The 21,796-nt window shown below is 42.8% G+C and overlaps 1 protein-coding gene across 2 annotated transcripts in view; it reads right to left on the bottom strand.

Moving 5' to 3' along the window:
- Positions 1-21,796, bottom strand: part of ulk4 (unc-51 like kinase 4) — a 548,729-nt gene that overhangs the window by 509,130 nt on the left and 17,803 nt on the right. For both annotated transcript variants that reach the window (XM_068001818.1, XM_068001817.1), the window contains exons 8-10: positions 20,971-21,046; positions 19,496-19,594; positions 7,704-7,825 (exon numbers count right to left, since the gene is read on the bottom strand). In XM_068001818.1, the coding sequence (XP_067857919.1) occupies positions 7,704-7,825; positions 19,496-19,594; positions 20,971-21,046 (297 nt within the window). The remainder of the gene's footprint in view (positions 1-7,703; positions 7,826-19,495; positions 19,595-20,970; positions 21,047-21,796) is intronic.

Genomic DNA, 21,796 nt, shown 5'->3' with positions numbered 1-21,796 from the left:
TCTTCTAATGTCATGCCCACCTTGTTAGTCTCCCTGGTAAATACTGAGGCGAAATAACTATTTAATATTTCTGCCATTTCGCTGTCATTACCTGTGAGTTTGTGCTGTGCATCTCTTAGTAGCCCTATCCCTATCCTGATTTTTCTTTGGTTATTTAATGTGTTTGTAGAATACTTCACTATTTCTTTCTAAATTCCTTGATAATTTAATTTCGTAGTTCCTCTTTGCTTTTCTAATTTTTTGTTTTACTTCTTTCCTAACCGCTTCTTACTGTCTTTTGTCATCCGTTCCTTTATTGTCTATATAATTAGTGTATGCCTTTTTCTTCAGTTTCAATTTTATCCTGATCTGTTTATTCATCCATGGTGTGTCACTGTTGGCTAGTTTGGTCTTTTTTTTTTAAGGGGCATACATTTCTCCTGAACTCTATTGATCACCATATCAAATATTTCCCACTGCTGTTCTGTTGGCCAAATTTTTTTTTCAAGTTTACCTGTCCTAGTTCCATTCTCATCCACTCAAAATTAGCTTTTTTCCAATCTATTACTTTGGTCTTTGTCTTACTTATGTCTTTCTCAATCATTATTTTAAACCTTATGTTATGATCGCTACTGCCTACATGTTCCCCGACACTTCTCTTATCTGCTCTGGTTCATTTCCCATTACTAGAACCAGCAGTGATTCCTCCCTTGCTGAGCTTCTCATATACTGGGTAAGAAAGGAGTGCTGAACACATTGTAAAAATCCTTTTCCCCTTACCTGACCTCTTCTTGCCGCTTTATTTGGGGGTAGTTGAAATCTCCCATGATTATTATTCTATGTTTTTTACTAATTTCATAGGTTTGCTTATATATTTCTTCCTCCACTTCCCTTCTACCATTAGATGGTCTGCAGAATATACCTATTAACATGATCGGTCCCTTATCTTTTGTCTCAATCCATATGGATTCTGTTTCTATCTTAATGTTACTTCTGGCTATTTAATTTCCTCTCAACTTAGTCTATCTGTGTGGTTGATGGCTCATGTTCTGACTTTGTCCATTAATTCAGAGATTCGCTGGGATTTGTCCTCTCTCCCACTGTTCCTTATGCATATCAATAACTTCCTCCAGACATTATGCATTTTTGAAAAGAATTGAAATCTCAAAGTGTATTTCACATTTATTTTATGACGCTATGGTACATTTTGATTCCATTGTGCTGGCTGGAGGAGTGCATCCAGCTTTCTTGGCATGACTCTGCTTGTACTGTAAGAAATGCAAGTGTGGTGAGGCAACCTGTCCTGGTTTCTGGAGATTGGTTAGGTCTGGGGAAATGGGGGGGAAAATATCAGTTGGGGTTGTTAGCCTTCATGATTAGTGGCTAGGTCACTGTGCTGGAGGTGGGGGGCAGTTTGAACTGAGTGAGCCTCCAACAATGGGGCCCAGACTGATTGATATTTCTCTAGTGCCAGCTGTAGATAAAGCATCACCATTCGGCTTGGGATTGTCAAATTTGGGGATATTTGATTATTTGGCCGGGGGGTTTTACGGGAATTTATATTAAGATGTTGCTATTAAGTAAGATTTAACTCAAAGGATTAAAACCCCAGAATACACAAGCAGAAAATGAGAATTAGACACAGTTTAAGCTTCTGTCCAGGATGGTGCTTCTCACATACCACATCAGTTTGAGACAATAACATAACATTATTATGTTAATAATGAGGTTTATTAACATATTGGAGAGCAGAAGTTGGATGTAACGCTGGAAGGGTTTCATTCACATAAACCCAGCAGGAGCTGCCAGGAGCTCACGCCTTGAAGGACAGTTGCCACAGCTCAACTGGTCTGTCAGCTTGGGGAGAGGGGTCAGACACCAAGTCATCAGTTTCCTGTCTAGTTAGGATAACCGGACACACAATCAAGAGAAATTTGGAATAGAAGTCAGGCAAGAGGATGAAAAATGCCTTCTTAAACTTAGTGCTGACAGGTTTCAAGGTAATACCAGTCAAGACAGCTTTGTCATTTAAGTCTGTTACAAGGACCATTAATATATTTTTTTTTTAAAATCACTGGAACTGTTATTCTTTTTGTTTGCACATTATATGTTGTTGGTTTAAATTAGCCTTCTCTCACAAGGCTGTTTATCAGTCCACCTTCCAGAAATGGAAGAAATGCACATAGGGACATGCTTGAGATCACAGTATCCGGTGCACATAATGAGAGGTTTCATAGTTGGCTGCATATAGTGACACTGCTATTCCCGTCCTGAATGGAGATAGTTGAGTAATTCCTCTGTTAATCACGCCTGGAGCCCACACTGCTGTAAGCGACTGGGAGTGATTTTACATGACTTCTGTTGGTTGCAGTTTGTAGGGACTCTTTTTAACTAGGCTGTAAATAAACTTTGTTTCCTTTGCTGTTTGCTGTAAAATACACTGTTCGCTGCAAATCTTGCTGGCCATAAGTCCCGCCCCACCTCCAAATCATTGGGTGACACAGTGTTGTCAATAGATATGCCTGATGTGGAGATGCCGGTGATGGACTGGGGTTGACAATTGTAAACAATTTTACAACACCAAGTTATAGTCCAGCAATTTTATTTTAAATTCACAAGCTTTCGGAGATTTTCTCCTTCCTCAGGCAAATGTTTCAAGAGCTCCTTGAAGCCTACGCATTTATACATATTGAACAATACATGGTGTTTACAGACTGCCCCTGCAACTGCCCGTTGCCAAGGCAATCACCGTGTTCAGACAGAGAGGTGTCACCTGCAGAACCCCCGAATACACATTCAACAAAAAAACAAACAGGGAAAAAAAAGAGAAAAAAAACAGAGAGAGGCAGAAACATCCGGAAGGCAGAGAGAGCCAGCAAATGACCCATTATATTAAAAACAGATAACATTTGTTCGCTGGTGGGGTAACGTGTAGCGTGACATGAACCCAAGATCCCGGTTGAGGCCGTCCTCATGGGTGCGGAACTTGGCTATCAATTTCTGCTCGACGATTTTGCGTTGTCGTGTGTCTCGAAGGCCGCCTTGGAGTACGCTTACCCGAAGGTCGGTGGATGAATGTCCATGACTGCTGAAGTGTTCCCCGACTGGGAGGGAACCCTCCTGTTTGGCGATTGTTGCGCGGTGTCCGTTCATCCGTTGTCGCAGCGTCTGCATGGTCTCGCCAATGTACCATGCTCTGGGGCATCCTTTCCTGCAACGTATGAGGTAGACAACGTTGGCCGAGTCACAGGAGTATGAACCATGCACCTGGTGGGTGGTGTCCTCTCGTGTGATGGTGGTATCTGTGTCGATGATCTGGCATGTCTTGCAGAGGTTACCGTGGCAGGGTTGTGTGGCGTCGTGGACGCTGTTCTCTTGAAAGCTAGGTAGTTTGCTGCGAACGATGGTCTGTTTGAGGTTGGGTGGCTGTTTAAAGGCGAGTAGTGGAGGTGTGGGGATGGCCATAGCGAGGTGTTTGTCCTCATTGATGACATGTTGAAGGCTGCGGAGAACATGGCGTAGTACAGGGAACCCCCAGCTTCTGTCGTACAGGGAACCCCCAGCTTCTGTCGTGACACTACAGACTTCCTACAAAAACTCAGTACCCACGGACCAGTTGAACCAGGAACACTTCTCACCACGATGGACGTCTCGGCACTATACACCAGTATCCCCCACGATGACGGCATCGCTGCGACAGCATCAATACTCAACACCAACAACAGCCAATCTCCGGAAGCCATCCTACAACTCATCCGCTTCATCCTGGATCACAATGTCTTCACCTTCGATAACCAGTTCTTTACCCAAACACACGGAACAGCCATGGGGACCAAATTCGCACCCCAATACGCCAACATTTTCATGCACAAGTTCGAGCAGGACTTCTTCACTGCACAAGACCTCCAACCAACACTATACACCAGATACATCGACGACATTTTCTTTCTATGGACCCACGGCAAGGAATCACTAAAGAGACTACACGATAACATCAACAAGTTCCATCCCACCATCAAGCTCACCATGGACTACTCCTCAGAATCAGTTTCTTTCTTGGACACACGAATCTCCATCAAAGACGGGCACCTCAGCACCTCACTCTACCGCAAGCCCACGGACAACCTCACGATGCTCCACTTTTCCAGCTTCCACCCTAACCACGTCAAAGAGGCCATCCCCTATGGACAGGCCCTGCGAATACACAGGGTCTGCTCAGACGAGGAGGAACGCGATGGACACCTACAGACGCTGAAAGACGCCCTAGTAAGAACGGGATATGACGCTCGACTCATCGATCGACAGTTCCGACGGGCCACAGCAAAAAATCGCATAGACCTCCTCAGGAGACTAACACGGGACGCAACCAACAGAGTACCCTTTGTCGTCCAGTACTTCCCCGGAGCGGAGAAACTACGCCATGTTCTCCGCAGCCTTCAACATGTCATCAATGAGGACAAACACCTCGCTATGGCCATCCCCACACCTCCACTACTCGCCTTTAAACAGCCACCCAACCTCAAACAGACCATCGTTCGCAGCAAACTACCTAGCTTTCAAGAGAACAGCGTCCACGACGCCACACAACCCTGCCACGGTAACCTCTGCAAGACATGCCAGATCATCGACACAGATACCACCATCACACGAGAGGACACCACCCACCAGGTGCATGGTTCATACTCCTGTGACTCGGCCAACGTTGTCTACCTCATACGTTGCAGGAAAGGATGCCCCAGAGCATGGTACATTGGCGAGACCATGCAGACGCTGCGACAACGGATGAACGGACACCGCGCAACAATCGCCAAACAGGAGGGTTCCCTCCCAGTCGGGGAACACTTCAGCAGTCATGGACATTCATCCACCGACCTTCGGGTAAGCGTACTCCAAGGCGGCCTTCGAGACACACGACAACGCAAAATCGTCGAGCAGAAATTGATAGCCAAGTTCCGCACCCATGAGGACGGCCTCAACCGGGATCTTGGGTTCATGTCACGCTACACGTTACCCCACCAGCGAACAAATGTTATCTGTTTTTAATATAATGGGTCATTTGCTGGTTCTCTCTGCCTTCCGGATGTTTCTGCCTCTCTCTGTGTTTTTTTTCTCTGTTTTTTTTCCCTGTTTGTTTTTTTGTTGAATGTGTATTCGGGGGTTCTGCAGGTGACACCTCTCTGTCTGAACGCGGTGATTGCCTTGGCAACGGGCAGTTGCAGGGGCAGTCTGTAAACACCATGTATTGTTCTATATGTATAAATGCGTAGGCTTCAAGGAGCTCTTGAAACATTTGCCTGAGGAAGGAGAAAATCTCCGAAAGCTTGTGAATTTAAAATAAAATTGCTGGACTATAACTTGGTGTTGTAAAATTGTTTACAATAGATATGCCATTCATTGTTGTGACTCCCAGGTCATGCTACTGTATAACAGGATTGGATGTCGGACAAGCAGACTGACAACACTGAGGCAATGGAGAAGTCGAGAGATGTGGTATTGAGGTAGAGCTGGGTGTTGTTAGCGTCTTTACGGAACCTGATCTTATGTCTTCAGATGAGGTCACCGAGGGGCAGTATGGAGATGAGATAAAGGAAGGGGCCAAGGATAGATCCTTGGAGACTCCAGAGGTAACATTACTGGGGGCTGGGCTGGGCTGGGGAGAGAGAAGCCATTGCATGTGATTCTCTGGCTATGACTGGATAGGTAAGAGTGGAACCAGGCAAGGGCAGTTGCCCTTAGGTGGACAATGGAGAAGGTGCATTGGAGGAGACATGGTCTAACGTGTCGAAGGCTGCAGAGATTGAGAAGGACATTGCACCATGGTCACAGTCACAAAGGGTCATTTATGGAGGGGAGAGGGGTTTAAGGAGATGATTTGTAGTGGGGGGAAAAAAGCTGGGGGTGATCTTTGCATTCCAGGATAATCCTGGAGGAGTGAGCAATTATTTCAGAGGTGAGCAAAGCCAGATAGTGCTTGATGTGGTCCCGCCAGATCTGGTAATAATTGGCTAAATAAGTTGTGAGCCATATTCAAGGCTGCGCACCTTGACTTAAGGGAGCAAAGATAGGGCCATACCAGCAGGAATGACTAGTGTGGGAGAAAGTTAAGGGGACAAGGGCATCAAAGGTGGAGGAGAGGGAGTGATTGAGCAGATTGACAGATGCAGAAATATCATGGGGAACGGAGGGCCAAGATGAGATAGTTGGGAGTTTGAAAGTGCCGGTATTAAGTAACTTTAGGAAGAGTTTCTTCTAGGAGCAAATGCAGAAGAAAGTGGAGTTGCAAGGGTGATGCAAGATGCAAGGGATACAAGAAAGTAATATGGAGGGAGAGGTTAAGGGAGGACAGGAAACTAATGAACTCAGAGGAGAGAGGGCAAGGTGAGTTGAGATGGAGATTGAAATCACCAAGAATTGTAAGTCGCTCAGTGCAGAGGCAAATGGAGAAAAGGAGCGAGGATATTTTGTTGAGAAACTCAGGGTGGGGCTTGGTGGGAGGTAGAGAATGAAGATTTTAAAGGAGAGGCAATTGGAATGGAATGTGGTGAGGTTTTCAGAGAAGGTGCCAGAGCAGCAGGGGGGAGACCACAGTAAGATTTGGTGATAAAGCCACATCGTCACCATAGCAGTTTGGGCAGGGGAAGTTGGTGGAAGATATAGCCAGGCTAGGAGGCTTCAGGAAGAGGCAAAGTGTCATCACCCATTAGCCAACTTTCCATCAAAGCCACGTTGTCAATGCAGTCATCCACATACATGAGATAAATGGTCATCCACATACATGAGATAAATGAACAAATGGTACAGATACACAGTGTGATATATTTTCTCTACAATGCATATGTAAAACAACAAATACAAAATGTTCTGGTTCTCCAAATGTAATCTCTAGCCATAACCTCAGACTGGCCTGATTTCACTTGTCAGGCTGGCACAGAACTTTTAACACTCAGCATTACAGTTACTGACTGCACATCACAAACATCTGTGTGTGTCTCTCTCTAAGAGTTGTCACCTTACATCTTTGAGATGAGGCTCTTGCCCATGAGTCATCAATCACAGAGGGCTGACGCCAATTAAGAACCTTTTCTTTAACGGACTCAGAAATAGCTGTCAAAGTTAAGTGATTGGGGGCCTACCCTTTGACATGTGACCAAGTGGCTTTTAGGCATCTACCTGTTTAGCCACCACCACCCCCCCCCCCCGCCCCCCCACAACATGCTGTGCGAATTGAATAGAATGATACCTTAAACAATCAGGTGTCACAATGATGTCCCTGTGAGAACCACTAACAATACCACGAGATGTTTGGGATTGGTAAATAATATCCCACCTTGGGATGATTACTTTATTAACATTTCAAATGACTTGTGCGGGCCCTAAATGAACTTACACATTGAGGAAAACCAAACAGACAAAAAAATTGATGGCTTTCTGTTGCAAGTCATAGAAACTCAACATAGGCAAAAGCCCATTTTGCCACCCCATCTATAACTGAAAATGCACTCTTCAAAAATAAATACTTGCTGCCATCTATCCAAATTCTTGTGTATTTTGTTTTCATTCCTCCTGTCATACTATCCCTATCCAACTCAAAAAACCTATGTAAACTGATCAGTCCAATCTCATCATCATTTTAAAAACCTTAAGTCATGTTCCCTCTAATCCTCATTTCTCTAAAGTAAATGTAATGGAAGGAGATCTGCCAATTATGTGAATCTTTATTTTACCTAATTTGTAGGATTTTGGTTGCTGGCTGCTGTCCAGTGGAATACTTGATGTTTGCAGGCTTTCACTTCCTCCAGTCTGTTGCATCTCACTAGCGACGACTGATGAACAGATTTCACTGTTGCTAATGAAAAAAATCAGATGTGAGACTGTCGCCATTTCTCGAGTTGGAATTGTAAAAAGTATGCAGAATTCTGTTACATATTGCACTAATGCATAATTATGGTGCTGAGCTCCAATCTTCCCCATGATCCTTGATGTTAGGAATCAGAGGTAAGAACACAGGTTAGTGCCATTAGTGCATTTTTAATTCTTGATCTCCACCACTAAAAGCAAAGATCTGAAACTAAATCACATTGGTAACTGGGAGGTGATTTTTGGCAGATAAGCTACCCCTGCAACTCTGTTCCATCTAGTGAGGGCAGGTGGTAGGAAAAAAGCCAAACTATTGATGCACCTTTTTGAATAGTAAATTAAAAAATGCTGTGTTTAATTTGCCTGCAAAACAGAAAATAAATTAAAATCACATTAAATCTCTAACATTTGCTTTAATTCCAATTCAAAATATTTGACATATTTGCATATGCTAACAAGTTGCTTGGAATTACTGATAATCAATGCATTTAAATGTTGTAGAGAAATGAGAATACTGTAAAGGACTCAGTTATTAATATTTCTCTTGATACTCGACTCATGGCTTCTACACATTACATAAATCTCAGCTGCAGCTCTTAAGCAGTTGATGATAAATGGAAACATTATTCTTCTCTCTCACAGGTTTGCAGTAGACTGCTGTAGGACTTTTTTTTCCATTCGTTCATGGGATGTGGGCGTCTCTTGCAAGGCCAGCATTTATTGCCCATCCCTAATTGCCCTTGAGAAGATGGTGGTGAACCGCCTTCTTGAACCGCTGCAGTCCGTGTGGTGAAGGTTCTCCCATAGTGCTGTTAGGTAGGGAGTTCCAGGATTTTGACACAGCAACAACAAAGGAACAGCAATATATTTCCAAGTCGGGATGGTGTGTGACTTGGAGGGGAGCGTGCAGGTGGTGTTGTTCCCATGTGCCTGCTGCCCTTGTCCTTCTAGGCGATAGAGGTCGCGGGTTTGGGAGGTGCTGTCGAAGTAGCCTTGACGAGTTGCTGCAGTGCATCTTGTAGATGGTACACACTGCAGCCACTTTGTCCTGAATGGTGTCGAGCTTCTTGAGTGTTGTTGGAGCTGCACTCATCCAGGCAAGTGGAGAGTATTCAATCACACTCCTGACTTGTGCCTTGTCGATAGTGGAGAGGCTTCAGAAAGGCAGGAGATGAGCCACTCACCGCAGAATACCCAGCCTTTGGCTTGTTATAATAGCCATGGCGTTTATGTGGCTAATTCAGTTAAGTTTCTGGCTGATGGTAACACCCAGGAGGTTAATGGTGGGGGACTTGGTGACGGTAATGCCATTGAATGTCAGGGGTAGGTGGTTAGTCTCACTCTTGTAGAAGATGGTCATTGCCTGGCATTTGTGTGGTGCAAATGTCACTTATCAGCCCAAGCCTGGTCTTGCTGCATGTGGGCATGGACTCCTCCATTATTTGAAGGATTATACATGGAGCTGAACACTATGCAATCATCAGTGAACAACAACTTGAATTTATATAGCGTCCTTAACATAGTGAAACATAGTGTTACCAAACACAATTTGACACCAAGCCACATAAGGAGATATAAGGACAGGTGACCAAAAGCTTGGTCAAAGAGGTATGTTTTAAGGAGTGTCTTAAAAGAAAAAAAGGTAGAGAGGCGGAGAGGTTTAGGGAAGGATTTCCAGAGCTTAGTGCCTAGGCAGCTGAAAGCACGGCCTTCAATGGTGGGCCAATTAAAATCAGGGATCGCAAGAGGCAAGTATTGGAAGAGCACAGAGATCTTGGAGGGTTGTAGGGCTGGTGGCAGTTACAAAGATAGGGAGGGGCGAGGCCATGGAGGAATTTGAAAACAAGGATGAGAATTTTAAAATCAAGACGTTGCCGAGAGCCAATGTAGGTCAGCGAGCACAGGGGTGATGGTGAATGGGACTTGGTGCGAGTTAGGATACGGGCAGTAGAGTTTTGAATGAGCTCAAGTTTATGGAGGGTGGAAGATGGGAGGCCGGCCAGGAGAGGATTGGAATAGTCGAGTCTAGAGGTAACAAAGGCATGGATGAGGGTTTCAGCAGATGAGCTGAGACGGGCAATGTTACAGAGGTGGAAGTTGGCGGCCTTGACGATGGAGCAGATCTGTGGTCAGTAATTCATCTCAGGGTTGTGAGCAGTTTGGTTCAGCCTCAGACAGTGGCCAGGGAGAGTGATGGAGTTGGTGGCTAGGGAACGGAGTTTGTGGCGGGGACCAAAAACAATAGCTTCATTCTTCCCAATATTTAATTGGAGGAAATTTATGCTCAAGCATTACTGGGTGTCGGACAAGCAGCATGACAAATCAGAGGCAGTGTAGCAGTCGAGAGAGGTGGTGGTGAGGTTGAGCTGGGTGGCGTCAGCGTACTTCTGACCTTATGATGGAGGGAAGGACATTAATGAAGCAGCTGAAGATATTTGGGCTCAGGATGCCCTGCAGCGATGTCCTGGGGCATACTCCAGCCACTGGAGCATTTTCCCTGATACCCACTGATTGCAGTTTTACTAGGGTGCCTTGGTGCCACACATGGCTGAATGTTGCCTTGATGTCAAGGGCAGTCACTCGCACCTCTCCTCTGGAATTCAGCTCTAGTAACCATGTTTGGACCACGGTTGTAATGAGGTCTAGAGCCAAGGGGTCCTGGTGGAACCCAAACTAATTGGTGAGTAAGTGCCGCTTGATAGCACTGTTGAAAATTCATTCCATCAGTTTGCTGATGTTTGGGAATAGGCTGATAGAGCAGGTTGGATTTGTCCTGCTTTTCATAGACAAGTCATACCTGGACAATTTTGCACATTGTCAGGTAGATGCCAGTGTTGTAGCTGTATTGGAACAGCTTGGCTCGGGGCATGGCTAGTTCGAGAGCACAGGTCTTCAGCACTACAGCTGGGATGTTAGCGGGGCCTGTAGCCTTGGGTGTGTCCCGTGCACTCAGCCATTTCTTGTGCAGAGAATTGAATTGGGTGAAGATTGTCATCTGTGATGGTGAGGACCTCAGGACGTGGCCAAAAAGGATTATCCACTCAACACTCCTGGCTGAAGATGGTTGCAGACACTTAAGCCTTGTCTTTTGCATTCACATGCTGGACTCCACCATCGTTCAGAATGGGGATGTTCATAGAGCATCCTCCTCCCATTAGTTACTTAACTGTTCGCCACCATTCACGACTGGATGTGGCAGGGTTACAGTGCTCAGACCTGATCCATTGGTTGTGGGATCGCTTACTTCTGTTTATAGGAATACTGCTTTTGCTGTTTAGCATACATGTAGCATGTCCTGTAGATTTACCAGATTGACACCTCTTTTTCAGGTATACCTAGTGCTGCGCTCAGCATGCTCTTCTACACTCCTCATTGAAGCAGGGCTGGTCACCTGGCTTAGAGTCATAGAGTCATAGAGTTATACAGCACGGATAGAGGCCCTTCGGCCCATCGTGTCCGCGCCGGCCATCAGCCCTGTCTACTCTAATCCCATATTCCAGCATTTGGTCCGTAGCCTTGTATGCTATGGCATTTCAAGTGCTCATCCAAATGCTTCTTGAATGTTGTGAGGGTTCCTGCCTCCACAACCCTTTCAGGCAGTGAGTTCCAGACTCCAACCACCCTCTGGGTGAAAAAGTTCTTTCTCAAATCCCCTCTAAACCTCCCGCCTTTTACCTTGAATCTATGTCCCCTTGTTATAGTACCCTCAACGAAGGGAAAAAGCTCCTTAGTATCCATCCTATCTGTGCCCCTCATAATTTTGTACACCTCAATCATGTCCCCCCTCAGCCTCCTCTGCTCCAAGGAAAACAAACCCAATCTTCCCAGTCTCTCTTCATAGCTGAAGCGCTCCAGCCCTGGTAACATCCTGGTGAATCTCCTCTGCACCCTCTCCAAAGCGATCACATCCTTCCTGTAGTGTGGCGACCAGAACTGCACACAGTACTCCAGCTGTGGCCTAACCAGTGTTTTATACAGCTCCATCATAACCTCCTTGCTCTTATATTCTATGCCTCGGCTAATAAAGGCAAGTATCCCATATGCCTTCTTTACCACTTTATCTACCTGTTCCGCCGCTAATGGTGATGGAGGAGTGAGGAATATATAAAATACATTCTAACAGGACTAGACAGACTAGACGCAGGGAGGATGTTCCCGATGGCTGGGGAGTCCAGGGGTCACAGTCTCAGGATATGGGGTATGCCATTTAGAACAGAGAGGAGGAGAAATTTCTTCATTCAGGGGGTGGTGAACCTGTGGAATTCTCTACCACAGAAGGCAGTGGAGGCCAAGTCATTAGATGTATTCAAGAAGGATAGATTTTTTTCTTAATGCTAAAGGGATCAAGGGATATGGGGAAAAAGTGGGAACAGGGTACTGAGTTAGACAATCAGCCATGATCATTTTGAATGGCAGAGCAGCCCGAAAGGCCTACTCTTGCTCCTATTTTCTATGTTTCTATGTTTAATATGCTGGGCCACAAGATTGAAAATTGTGGCGGTATACAGTTCTGCTGCTGCCGATGGCCCACAGTGCCTCATGCATGCCAAGTTTTGAGCTGCTAGGTCCCTTCTTAATACTCCCTACTTAATACTGTGGTAGTGCCAAACAACATGATAGAGGGTGTCCTCCGTGTGAAGATGGGATTTGGTCTTCGTAAGGACTGTGGTGGTCATATCGACCAATGCATGGATAAATGCATGTGTAACAGGTAAATTGACACGGTCGAGGTCAAGTAAGTTATTGCCTCATGTTGGTTCTTTCACCACCTGCCAGAAGCCCAGTCTGGCAGCTATGTCCTTCAAGACATGGTCTAACTAGGTCAGTGGTGATACTGCGGAGCCAATCTTGGTGATGGACATTGAAGTCCACCACCCAGAGTACATTCTGTGCCCTGCACAAAATAGGATTATAGTTATCACAGTTATTGGTTGGGGAAAAAAAGAAGTTATTTAAATCAACCAGTGTGGGACTGGGTTTACATGTCGACCAAACCAGGTATGGGTGAAGAACATTAGTGAACAATTTGGCAGCTTTCATTGGTATTTTCTGTAGCCAGCCCCAAGTTACCAGTTTTATTGAACTCAAATTCACAATTTGCCACGGTAGGATTTGAATTCACAATCTGAGTTGCTAATCCAGTAACTTATGGAGATTCCCATTAGAGGAGGTTAACATAAAAGTTTAAAATATAATGTGCACCCCTACATAAATAAATATAGAAATCCATCTATTCAGCTTCTTGAAAAGAATAACTTTTATATGCAGTAGTGTTTCTTTTCTTGTCTTGTCTTTCTCACCTGAACTACTCTGAGCTGTACTACTCTGAACTATATCTCTTGGAAGTTCCAAACTGACACTTAAAACAGTTACAGCTCCTTAAATATTCCCATAAAGTTACAAGACTTCCAGGATTTGAATAACTGGCTGTCCTAACTGAATAAATCACAATCTTTGTTTATTTGAAAGCATTTTGGCTTCTGCCTTAAACTTTGCAGAAAAGTGACGAAAATTGCAACATTTGCATCGACTTAATTTCAGGACAAGGTTGTGACAGACTAGTTTTTTTTTTAAAACTCCTTACAACTAATGGCTGAATTAAAGGAACCTCTACAAGGCTAAAACAAAACCACTTCATGTTTGTTACAATTCAGTTCCCATTTAAACTTATGAACCACATCACGTTTACATTTAGAAAGAGTGTGAGTCTTCTTTAAGATCAGAAATAACCTATGGTAAACATTTCATGGAGGATTTCTCAGAACTTTGTGAGAATTCTGGATTAGAACATAAAAGCAATGGCCAAAACATGAGGGCAACATGAAAAAAAGTCTGAGGTCAGCAGTCCGTCAAAAACAAACATTGAATCTACCATTAATTACCAAATGGTATTATTGTGAGCATTTTTCTGTTATATTTACATGCAGTCCAAAAGGAATTTAAACTCTAGTACTTTGAATACTTTAAGTATGAGGTAATTATCAGCAATCTTCATGTCCCATATCAAGAGATCATGGCTAGGTATTTAAAATGGAAATGGATGGTTCAATCAAGATCTGAGAAACTATGGTACAAAGATGAATGGGGTTAAGCTTGGGGGAAGGTAAAGCTAAAGCTACAATGAATCCCAGGAAACCATCACCATAGCTTCCCAAAGCATTTCTCAGTTTTTCAGCACTAACAATAAATCCAAAGAAGCAAAACTCCAACTTTCAGCTGGTGGCAATGGGCCCCCATTCTTATGTTGTACGAAGTAAGTTTTGAAGTGGCTCTGTGAAAAGGCTCACCATACTGACAACTGTGTCAAGATTAAGATTCAAATACTAATCTCCTTGATTGTTGAAAATCCCAACACCATAGATGACTGCTTAGCCATAGCATAAGCATTCACATTTTATACATGCATCCTGGACAATGGGAGGATATTCGCAACAGTGCCACCACAACCTGATCGTATTCTCACCTGTGTCCACGTTCATAGACTTCCAGGAGGGATCACTGGATTGCATTTAGTAACAGGAACCCTGTCTGATTTCCCCCCCACCCCTGCCCCTGGTCTTCTTAGCCCAGTTATTTAATTCACTGACATAGCAACATTAGAGATACGAAACACACACATGCAGAAAATTATTCAGCAGATCATAAAGTAAGAAGTTCAGATTATTGTGTCTCACTAACTGTCAAGAATGCAAGTTATCAGTTTGTGCAAATAAAAGGCTGCCTTTAAAGTGACTGGTTCTGTGGCATGATTCTTGACAACTGCTAATCTAATCAGAGGATAAAGAGATTATTGAGAAGCTGATGTCAATAATACTAAAAATGTTTGGAAGCCTATCATGGGCAGAATGGTAATTAACTTATAAAGCTTCAGAAAGAAAGCCATTCATACACACTTCCTTGAATCCATTGTTTTCTGCTATATGCCAGTTGGCTCAGCAACAAATTTGTCAAGCCCTGTAATGTATGAACTCAAGCATACAAAGGATTAATTAAAGCACTGACTGATCAGGCCAATTTCTATGAGCAAGTATTTTTACACATACAGAATTAACAATTTATTGGAGCTTTACTGAGGTTATTTCATTTTTGATACTGGCAGATAGCCTCACTTTTGAGGCTAATAAAATGCATGGCACTTTTTTTTAAAAGAAGAAAATCAATTTGAAAAGTTTTATCAAACATTTACATTAAATTTCATTTGCAAGATACCAAAAACTTACATTTATAATCACACTTTTTACAAAACAAAACATCCCAAAGTGCTTTACAGTGGGAGCCTTGGATACTGAGCGAGAAAGGAAAGTTTACAATAAATATCACCACCTTATTCAAATCAAAGTGTAGCCCTCTTCAAATTATAAATAGTAGAATTGTAAGAAATCTTCAAGTTAGATTTAGAAGTTAAAAAGGCAAAATTGAAGTAAAACCTGAGATTTAAGTTAATGCTTTAAAATGATGTGTAAACCTGCTTTTTAGTGAAATCGTGTACATGTCCATGCCATTCAATTTTGAATTCCAAAGTCTAAATGCAAAAAAAATGTTAAATAACTGTTTCAGACCGGTCTTCCTGGACCAATACTGTTGCAATAGTTTTACAAAACTGAGGAAGCCATTATATTAGCTTAGCAACAGGGAAAGCCCAATTGTAAAGTTCCCTTGGCAGCAGAACAGCCTATCATGACATCATCCTAGCAACTATGAAGTACATGCTATGGCAACAGCAATTTAGTAAGCACAGAGTTCAGTAGAATTTGGCAACTTATTCATAATCCTTTCTCCACTCTCCAACTGGGAGAGTTAGTGAACTGTCTACAAATTCTACATGGCTTTTCAACCCAATGGCATAATGTGGTGAGCTGTAAAAGTAGTAGATTTGCCAATCCTCCTGGGTTGTCCGGGAGTCTTCTGGAATTAAGGATAGAAATCCCAGGCACTGCTGCGCTTAATCCAGGAGAGAATAAGTACAGTTGATGGGCAGCGACAATGCACCAGTGGGAGGAGAAGCAGCTTTGGTGGGCAGGCGTGCAGGCTTATAGGCAAAGGCAGGGGACCGTTTCCATTAGTAGGTTAGGCTCCGCTGGATTCTGTGTGAGCACTGTAGGCAGTAATAGCTGTTTGTATTTTGACTGCAGTAGTAACCATCTTAGGTAGGTATTTGTCATAATTGTATTATTCTAAATCAGTACTTTTCCCATTTGCCTCTTTTCCCCAAGTTTAGCCTACCCGTGAGGGAATGGTCAGGTCATTTTGGGACTGCAGTGGATGAAAACCACTGCCGGACTTTCTTTTCCCTCTTCTGAATAAAACCTTTCCTGCTATCATTTTTCATTGAGTAGAGGGTGAAATAGGATTTAAATTCACACCCTTCAGCTCCCAGTCCTGTGTATGTGGCAGCATTGCTAACCCTCCCGGATTTGCTGAGTGTTTCCAGCATTTTCCGCTTTTGTTTGAGATTATAAAGAATTGACCACCTTCGATTTCTTGGGAGGTGATGAGGGATCAGAGAGCGCACCTTTCAGGGATGGTAGGGAACCATTCATGGGGGCACTCGGAAAATTTCCAGATAACCAGTCCGCCCCAGTCAGTGAATAAATTTTTTTTTTAATAGGCTCGTGGGCAAAAACTACAGGGGACCCAACCTTTATACGGTAAATGCAATAACTTTTGCTAATTGTGAGCAAATGTCACGTAATCAAACCTGCAGGAATACGTCCAGAGTTGGCAACCCTACAAAGGAGGGCAGATTAAGATAAAGTGCCTGGTTTCCTCCTCAATCCAAGACTCTTCACAAATTAGCAATCTTCCGTGGCTTTACAGAGAACAGATACAATTCAACCTATCATGTTTTGCTGAGTCACTGCCCTGCACAGAGTCCTGGACAATAGTATTAATAATTGTAAAGCAAGATTATTAAGTGCCAAGCTGCTATCTTACTAAGTGCTAATCTAAAAAATACACACAAAGTAAACTCAGCGAACTTGAAGAGAATCTACTAATGCACCCAAATGTTTTGTTTCCTTATTTAAAACATTGAGTGTTTATCCTGGCAAACATCTATGATAATTATTTCTCAAACTAAATCTTTGTGCACATTTAACGAGCAATGGAGTTCTCCTGGTGTACTGGTCAATATTTATCCCTCAACCAACATCACCAAAACAGATTGTCTGGTCATTAATCTCACTGCTGTTTGTGGGACCTTGCTGTGCACAAATTGGATGTCACGTTTCCCTAAATCACAAAGATGACTACACTTCAAAAGTAATTCATTGGCCGTAAAGCACTTTGGGACATCCGGAGGTCGTGAAAGGTGTTATATAAAGTTCTTCCTTCGTAAGAACATAAGAAATAGGAACATGAGCAGGAGTAGGCCACACAGCCCCTCGAGCCTGCTCTGCCATTCAATCAGATCATGGCTGATCTTCAACCTCAACTCCATTTTCCTGCCTGATCCCCATATTCTTTGATTCCCCCAGAGTCCAAAAATCCATCTATCTCAGCCTTGAATATATTCAACGACTCAGCATCCACAGCCCTCTGGGGTAGAGTATTCCAATGATTCACATCCCTCCGAGTGAAGAGATTCCTCCTCATCGCAGTCTTAAACGATCGACCCCTTATCCTGCGACTATGCCCCCTAGTTTTAGACTCTGCAGCCAGAGTCTACTCTGTCAAGTCGCCTCAGAATCTTATGTGTTTCAATGAGATCACCTCTCATTCTTCTAAACTCCAGAGAGTACAGGCCCATTCTACTCAATCTCTCCTCATAGGACAACCCTCTCATCCTAGGAATTAATCTAGTGAACCTTTGTTGCATTGCCTCTAAGGCAAGTATATCCTTCCTTAGATAAGGAGACCAAAACGGTACACAGTACTCCAAGTGAGATCTCATCAAAGTCCTGTACAACTGTAGTAAGGCTTCCTTACTCTTGTATTTCAGCCCTCTTGCAATGAGGGCCAACATGCTATTTGCTTTCCTAATTGCTTGCTGTACCTGCATGCTAACTTATTGTGTTTCTTGTACAAGGACACCCAAGTCTCTCTGGATACCAACATTTTATAGTTTCTCACCATGTAAAAAATATTTTGTTTTTCTATTCTTCCTACCAAAGTGAATAACCTCACATTTCCCCACATTATACTCCATCTGCCACCTACTTGACAACTAACTTGACTTGTCCATATCCCTTTGTAGACTGTGTCCTCCTCACAGCTTACTTTCCCACCTACCTTTCTATCATCAGCAAACTTGGATACATTACACTTGATCCCGTCATCTAAGTCATTAATATAGATTGTAAATAGCTGAGGCCCAAGCACCGATCCTTGCGGCATCCCACTAGTTACAGCCTGCCAACCTGAAAATGACCCGTTTATCCCTACTCTGTTTTCTGATCCTTTAACCAATCCTCCATCCATACTAATATGTTACCTCCAACCCCACGAGCCCTTATCTTGCATAACCTTTTATGCGGCACCTTATCGAATGTCTTTCGGAAATCCAAATATACTACATCCACTGGTTCCCCTTTATCTACCCTGCTAGTTACATCCTCGATAAACTCTAATAGATTTGTCAAACACGATTTCCCTTTCATAAAGCCATGTTGACTCTGCCTAATCATATTATGATGTTCTAAGTGCCCTGTTACCATTTCCTTAATAATGGATTCCAGCATTTTCCTGACGACTGATGACAGGCTAATTGGCCTGTAGTTCCCCGTTTTCTCTGTCCCTCCTTTCTTAAATAGGGGAGTTTCCTACCTTCCAATCCGCTAGGACCGTTCTAGAATCTAGGTTATTTTAGAACATCATAACCAATGCAGCCACTATCTCTGCTGCCACCTCTTTTAGAACCTTTGGATGTAGGCAATCACATCCAGGGGCTTTATCAGCTTTTAGTCCCATTAATTTTTCAAGTACTTTTTCTCTACTGATATTGATTACTTTAAGTTCCTCACTCTGATTAGCCCCTTGGTTCCCCACTATTTCTGGTATGCTTTTTGTGTCTTCTACTGTGTTGATAGATACAAAATGTGTAACGCATCTGCCATTTCCTGATTGCCCATTATAATTTCTCCTGTCTCAGCCTCTAAGGGACCAATGTTTACTCTCTTCCTTTTTACATACTTGTAGAAGCTCTTACAATCTGTTTTTATATTTCTTGCTAGTTTACTTTCATATTCTATTTTTGCTCATCAATTTTTTGGTCGTCCTTTGCTGGTTTCTAAAACTATCCCAATCTTCAGGCTTACTACTCTTCTTGGCAACTTTATAGGCCTCTTCTTTCAATCTAATACTATCCTTAACTTCTTTAGTTAGCCACGGATGATCACTTTTCCTGTGCAGTCTTTATTGCTCAATATTTCTTCCTTTGTGTACATTTTTTAAAAGTTTTACAATAATTCCATTTTCTTTCTTTTCATGTCTTTTTGTGAACCTTCCCTGAATTCTTCAAGTTGACAATAATTCATCTAAATCCACTACTACAATTTTGAATCATAATATCAAAAGTCAACAGGAACATTTTTTGGAAATTGTGAAAAAACATTGCCAGATAGAAAATTACAAAAAAGGGAAAGAATTAAATAAGCTTACAATGGCGGTGTTTTGAGAGACACAAATGATGTTAAGTCATCAACTTCCTCTTGCAACTGACCTCAAGCTGCTATTGTTCTCATCATCACTGAAGTCTTTTTCACCCCCAGCAAAGGCTCCTTGCCAAAAAGGATGCTGCAGTAAACCTCTCCAGTTTAGCCTACAGAATGAAAAGCAAAACCTCTATTCATTAGCAATAGCTCTATTCATTAGCAAATACAAGTTTAAATAAGAAATGGAAAATTCTAACGTATTTTTCATAAACCCAAACTATACAAGTATTTTTTTGAATCAGTCAGATCTAATAGGTTATGATTTTCTTAGCCTATACATTTTGCTTAGAATAAATCATAGTTAATCTTCAAAAGTGAAAATGTACATTGCTCCCAAATTGATTTTTACTTGGAAAAGCCAAGGAGTTTTAGGTAATCAATGTATCAACTTTCTCTGACTCACCTGTATCTAATTTGTATTATAATGATCCTACCAATTGATGTATATAAACCAGGGTTGCTCCAAGTATCATGGACACTGTTACTTGCTGTCAGAAACTGGGAAATATCAATGATTGCACATTGCCACCAAAATTGATCTTTGCTTAATGTTTGGGGACTGTGTTGGATAAGCTCACCTGAGTGAGCTTCTCAGTAAGATCTGCAATTAGCCTTCTGTGTCCTCTCACCCATCAGTTCTCCAAATCTGTTTTTATCCCTTGTTATGTTCCCATCCCTGTCTCCTACCCTTAGCCTCTAACGCTGCTCTACCTTCTCCCTCCCCCCCCCCCCGCCCCCCACCACCTCCAGCCCAGCTCGATCTTCCCCCTCCCACCCCTGGACTCTAACCCCAATCTACCTTCCCCCATCTGCCCAACTCGCACTACTTTCCTCCACTGGTCTCTTCTGGCCTGCAGCATTACAGTCCTTCCTTGGCCCTAGTCCAATTATTACCTGCCCTCTAATCTTGCTTTATCTGGCAAACTACACTTGGTCTTGTCTCCCCATTTGCAATGTCACGGGAGATCAACTAACTAATTTTTTTAATTCCCTTAGCCTTCAGCAAAATTCTATACAAGTTATTTAAAATTCTACCTGTCCAGTCCTTCATTTTTGAGATGAAACTAAGCTACAACTTAAATTGTCATGGCCAAATAAAATGAAATGGATTTTATAAATCTATTACATTAGTATTCTAAATGTTAAATTACCTAGCTCCTTGACTGAAGCAGGCAGAGTTCAGCTCCAAGCAACAGCAAGAGCATTAAACATATACATGTAGGCATGTGGTATGTCCCAAAATAACTGAAAACAGTATATAGATGCAGGAGAGCAAATAACATTAAAGTATGGAAAATGTTTTTTCAACAAAATTATAATGTAATAGTTTAATATTCAAGAAACCCACAAATCAAGCTGTTATCAAGCTATAATCGTTTGTTGCATTAACATCCGAATATTATTACTTCGCAGGGAGACCATTTTTCTCATCACCTGTTGTAAATGAAGATTAACAGCCTCAATCGAGGTCCCACTCAATTACCTTTTGGAAGGGTCTTTCTGAAGCAAGTCTTCAATCAAACCAAGAAATTCAATGGAAGGTTTTTGCTCAGCAGATCCTAAGAGAGAGTACAGAATGTTGTAAACTTGATAACAATTTGTCTAGAAGTTAACAAATTAGAATCACAAAATACAATTTTTCCACTAGGATATCTGCCTTTTAAAACTGTAGGCAAATCACAGAACTTTGAAAGTAAATCTGAAGAATCTGCCAGCCACACCAATCAGACCGTACTGAATTCTGCAAACTAAGACCTGCCTCCTAATTTACCTAGGCTCTCTGCACATGGAAACCATTTGCAGGGAATCAAGACTACAAGCTGACTGCGGCATTTAAATGGAGGATATTCGCCCTTAAAAGCGGAGACATTTTCTTTCCCCCTCTGAAAGGCAATATCTGTACTGCAGAATAATGGCTGGAAGGAGCAACATAGGCAAAATGGTCCCTTTCAATGAAGTCCTGCTGTGGGAGGAAGGAACAGCGAAAGAGGTGGCTCTTTTTCAGGCACACCTGGGAGCTAATGCAGAAAAATGTTTTCAAGCATCCACACAAGCACCAAGATAAGTGGACTCCCAATTACACACATGCAGCCTCTTGCTCTGAGGAAGGTATGGCACACTGGATTTGGTGCTTCCGCTGCCCACTCAGTGACACAAGATGAGGACAGCAAGTTTCTCTTTCCACTGCACTCTTGCATGCAATATAGGTACAGGGCACATTTGCAGTGTGCCACCCTGATACCTTCCACTGAGTACTTGCACATTATGCAGCAAATCAGGCTACAACTTATATCCAATGCAAGCAATGC

This window comes from Heptranchias perlo, chromosome 2 (genome assembly GCF_035084215.1).
Source record: "Heptranchias perlo isolate sHepPer1 chromosome 2, sHepPer1.hap1, whole genome shotgun sequence".
NCBI classification, from domain to species: Eukaryota; Metazoa; Chordata; class Chondrichthyes; order Hexanchiformes; family Hexanchidae; genus Heptranchias; species Heptranchias perlo.
Note: the sequence above shows the minus strand (reverse complement) of the source record. Positions and strands in the feature narration are given on the sequence as shown.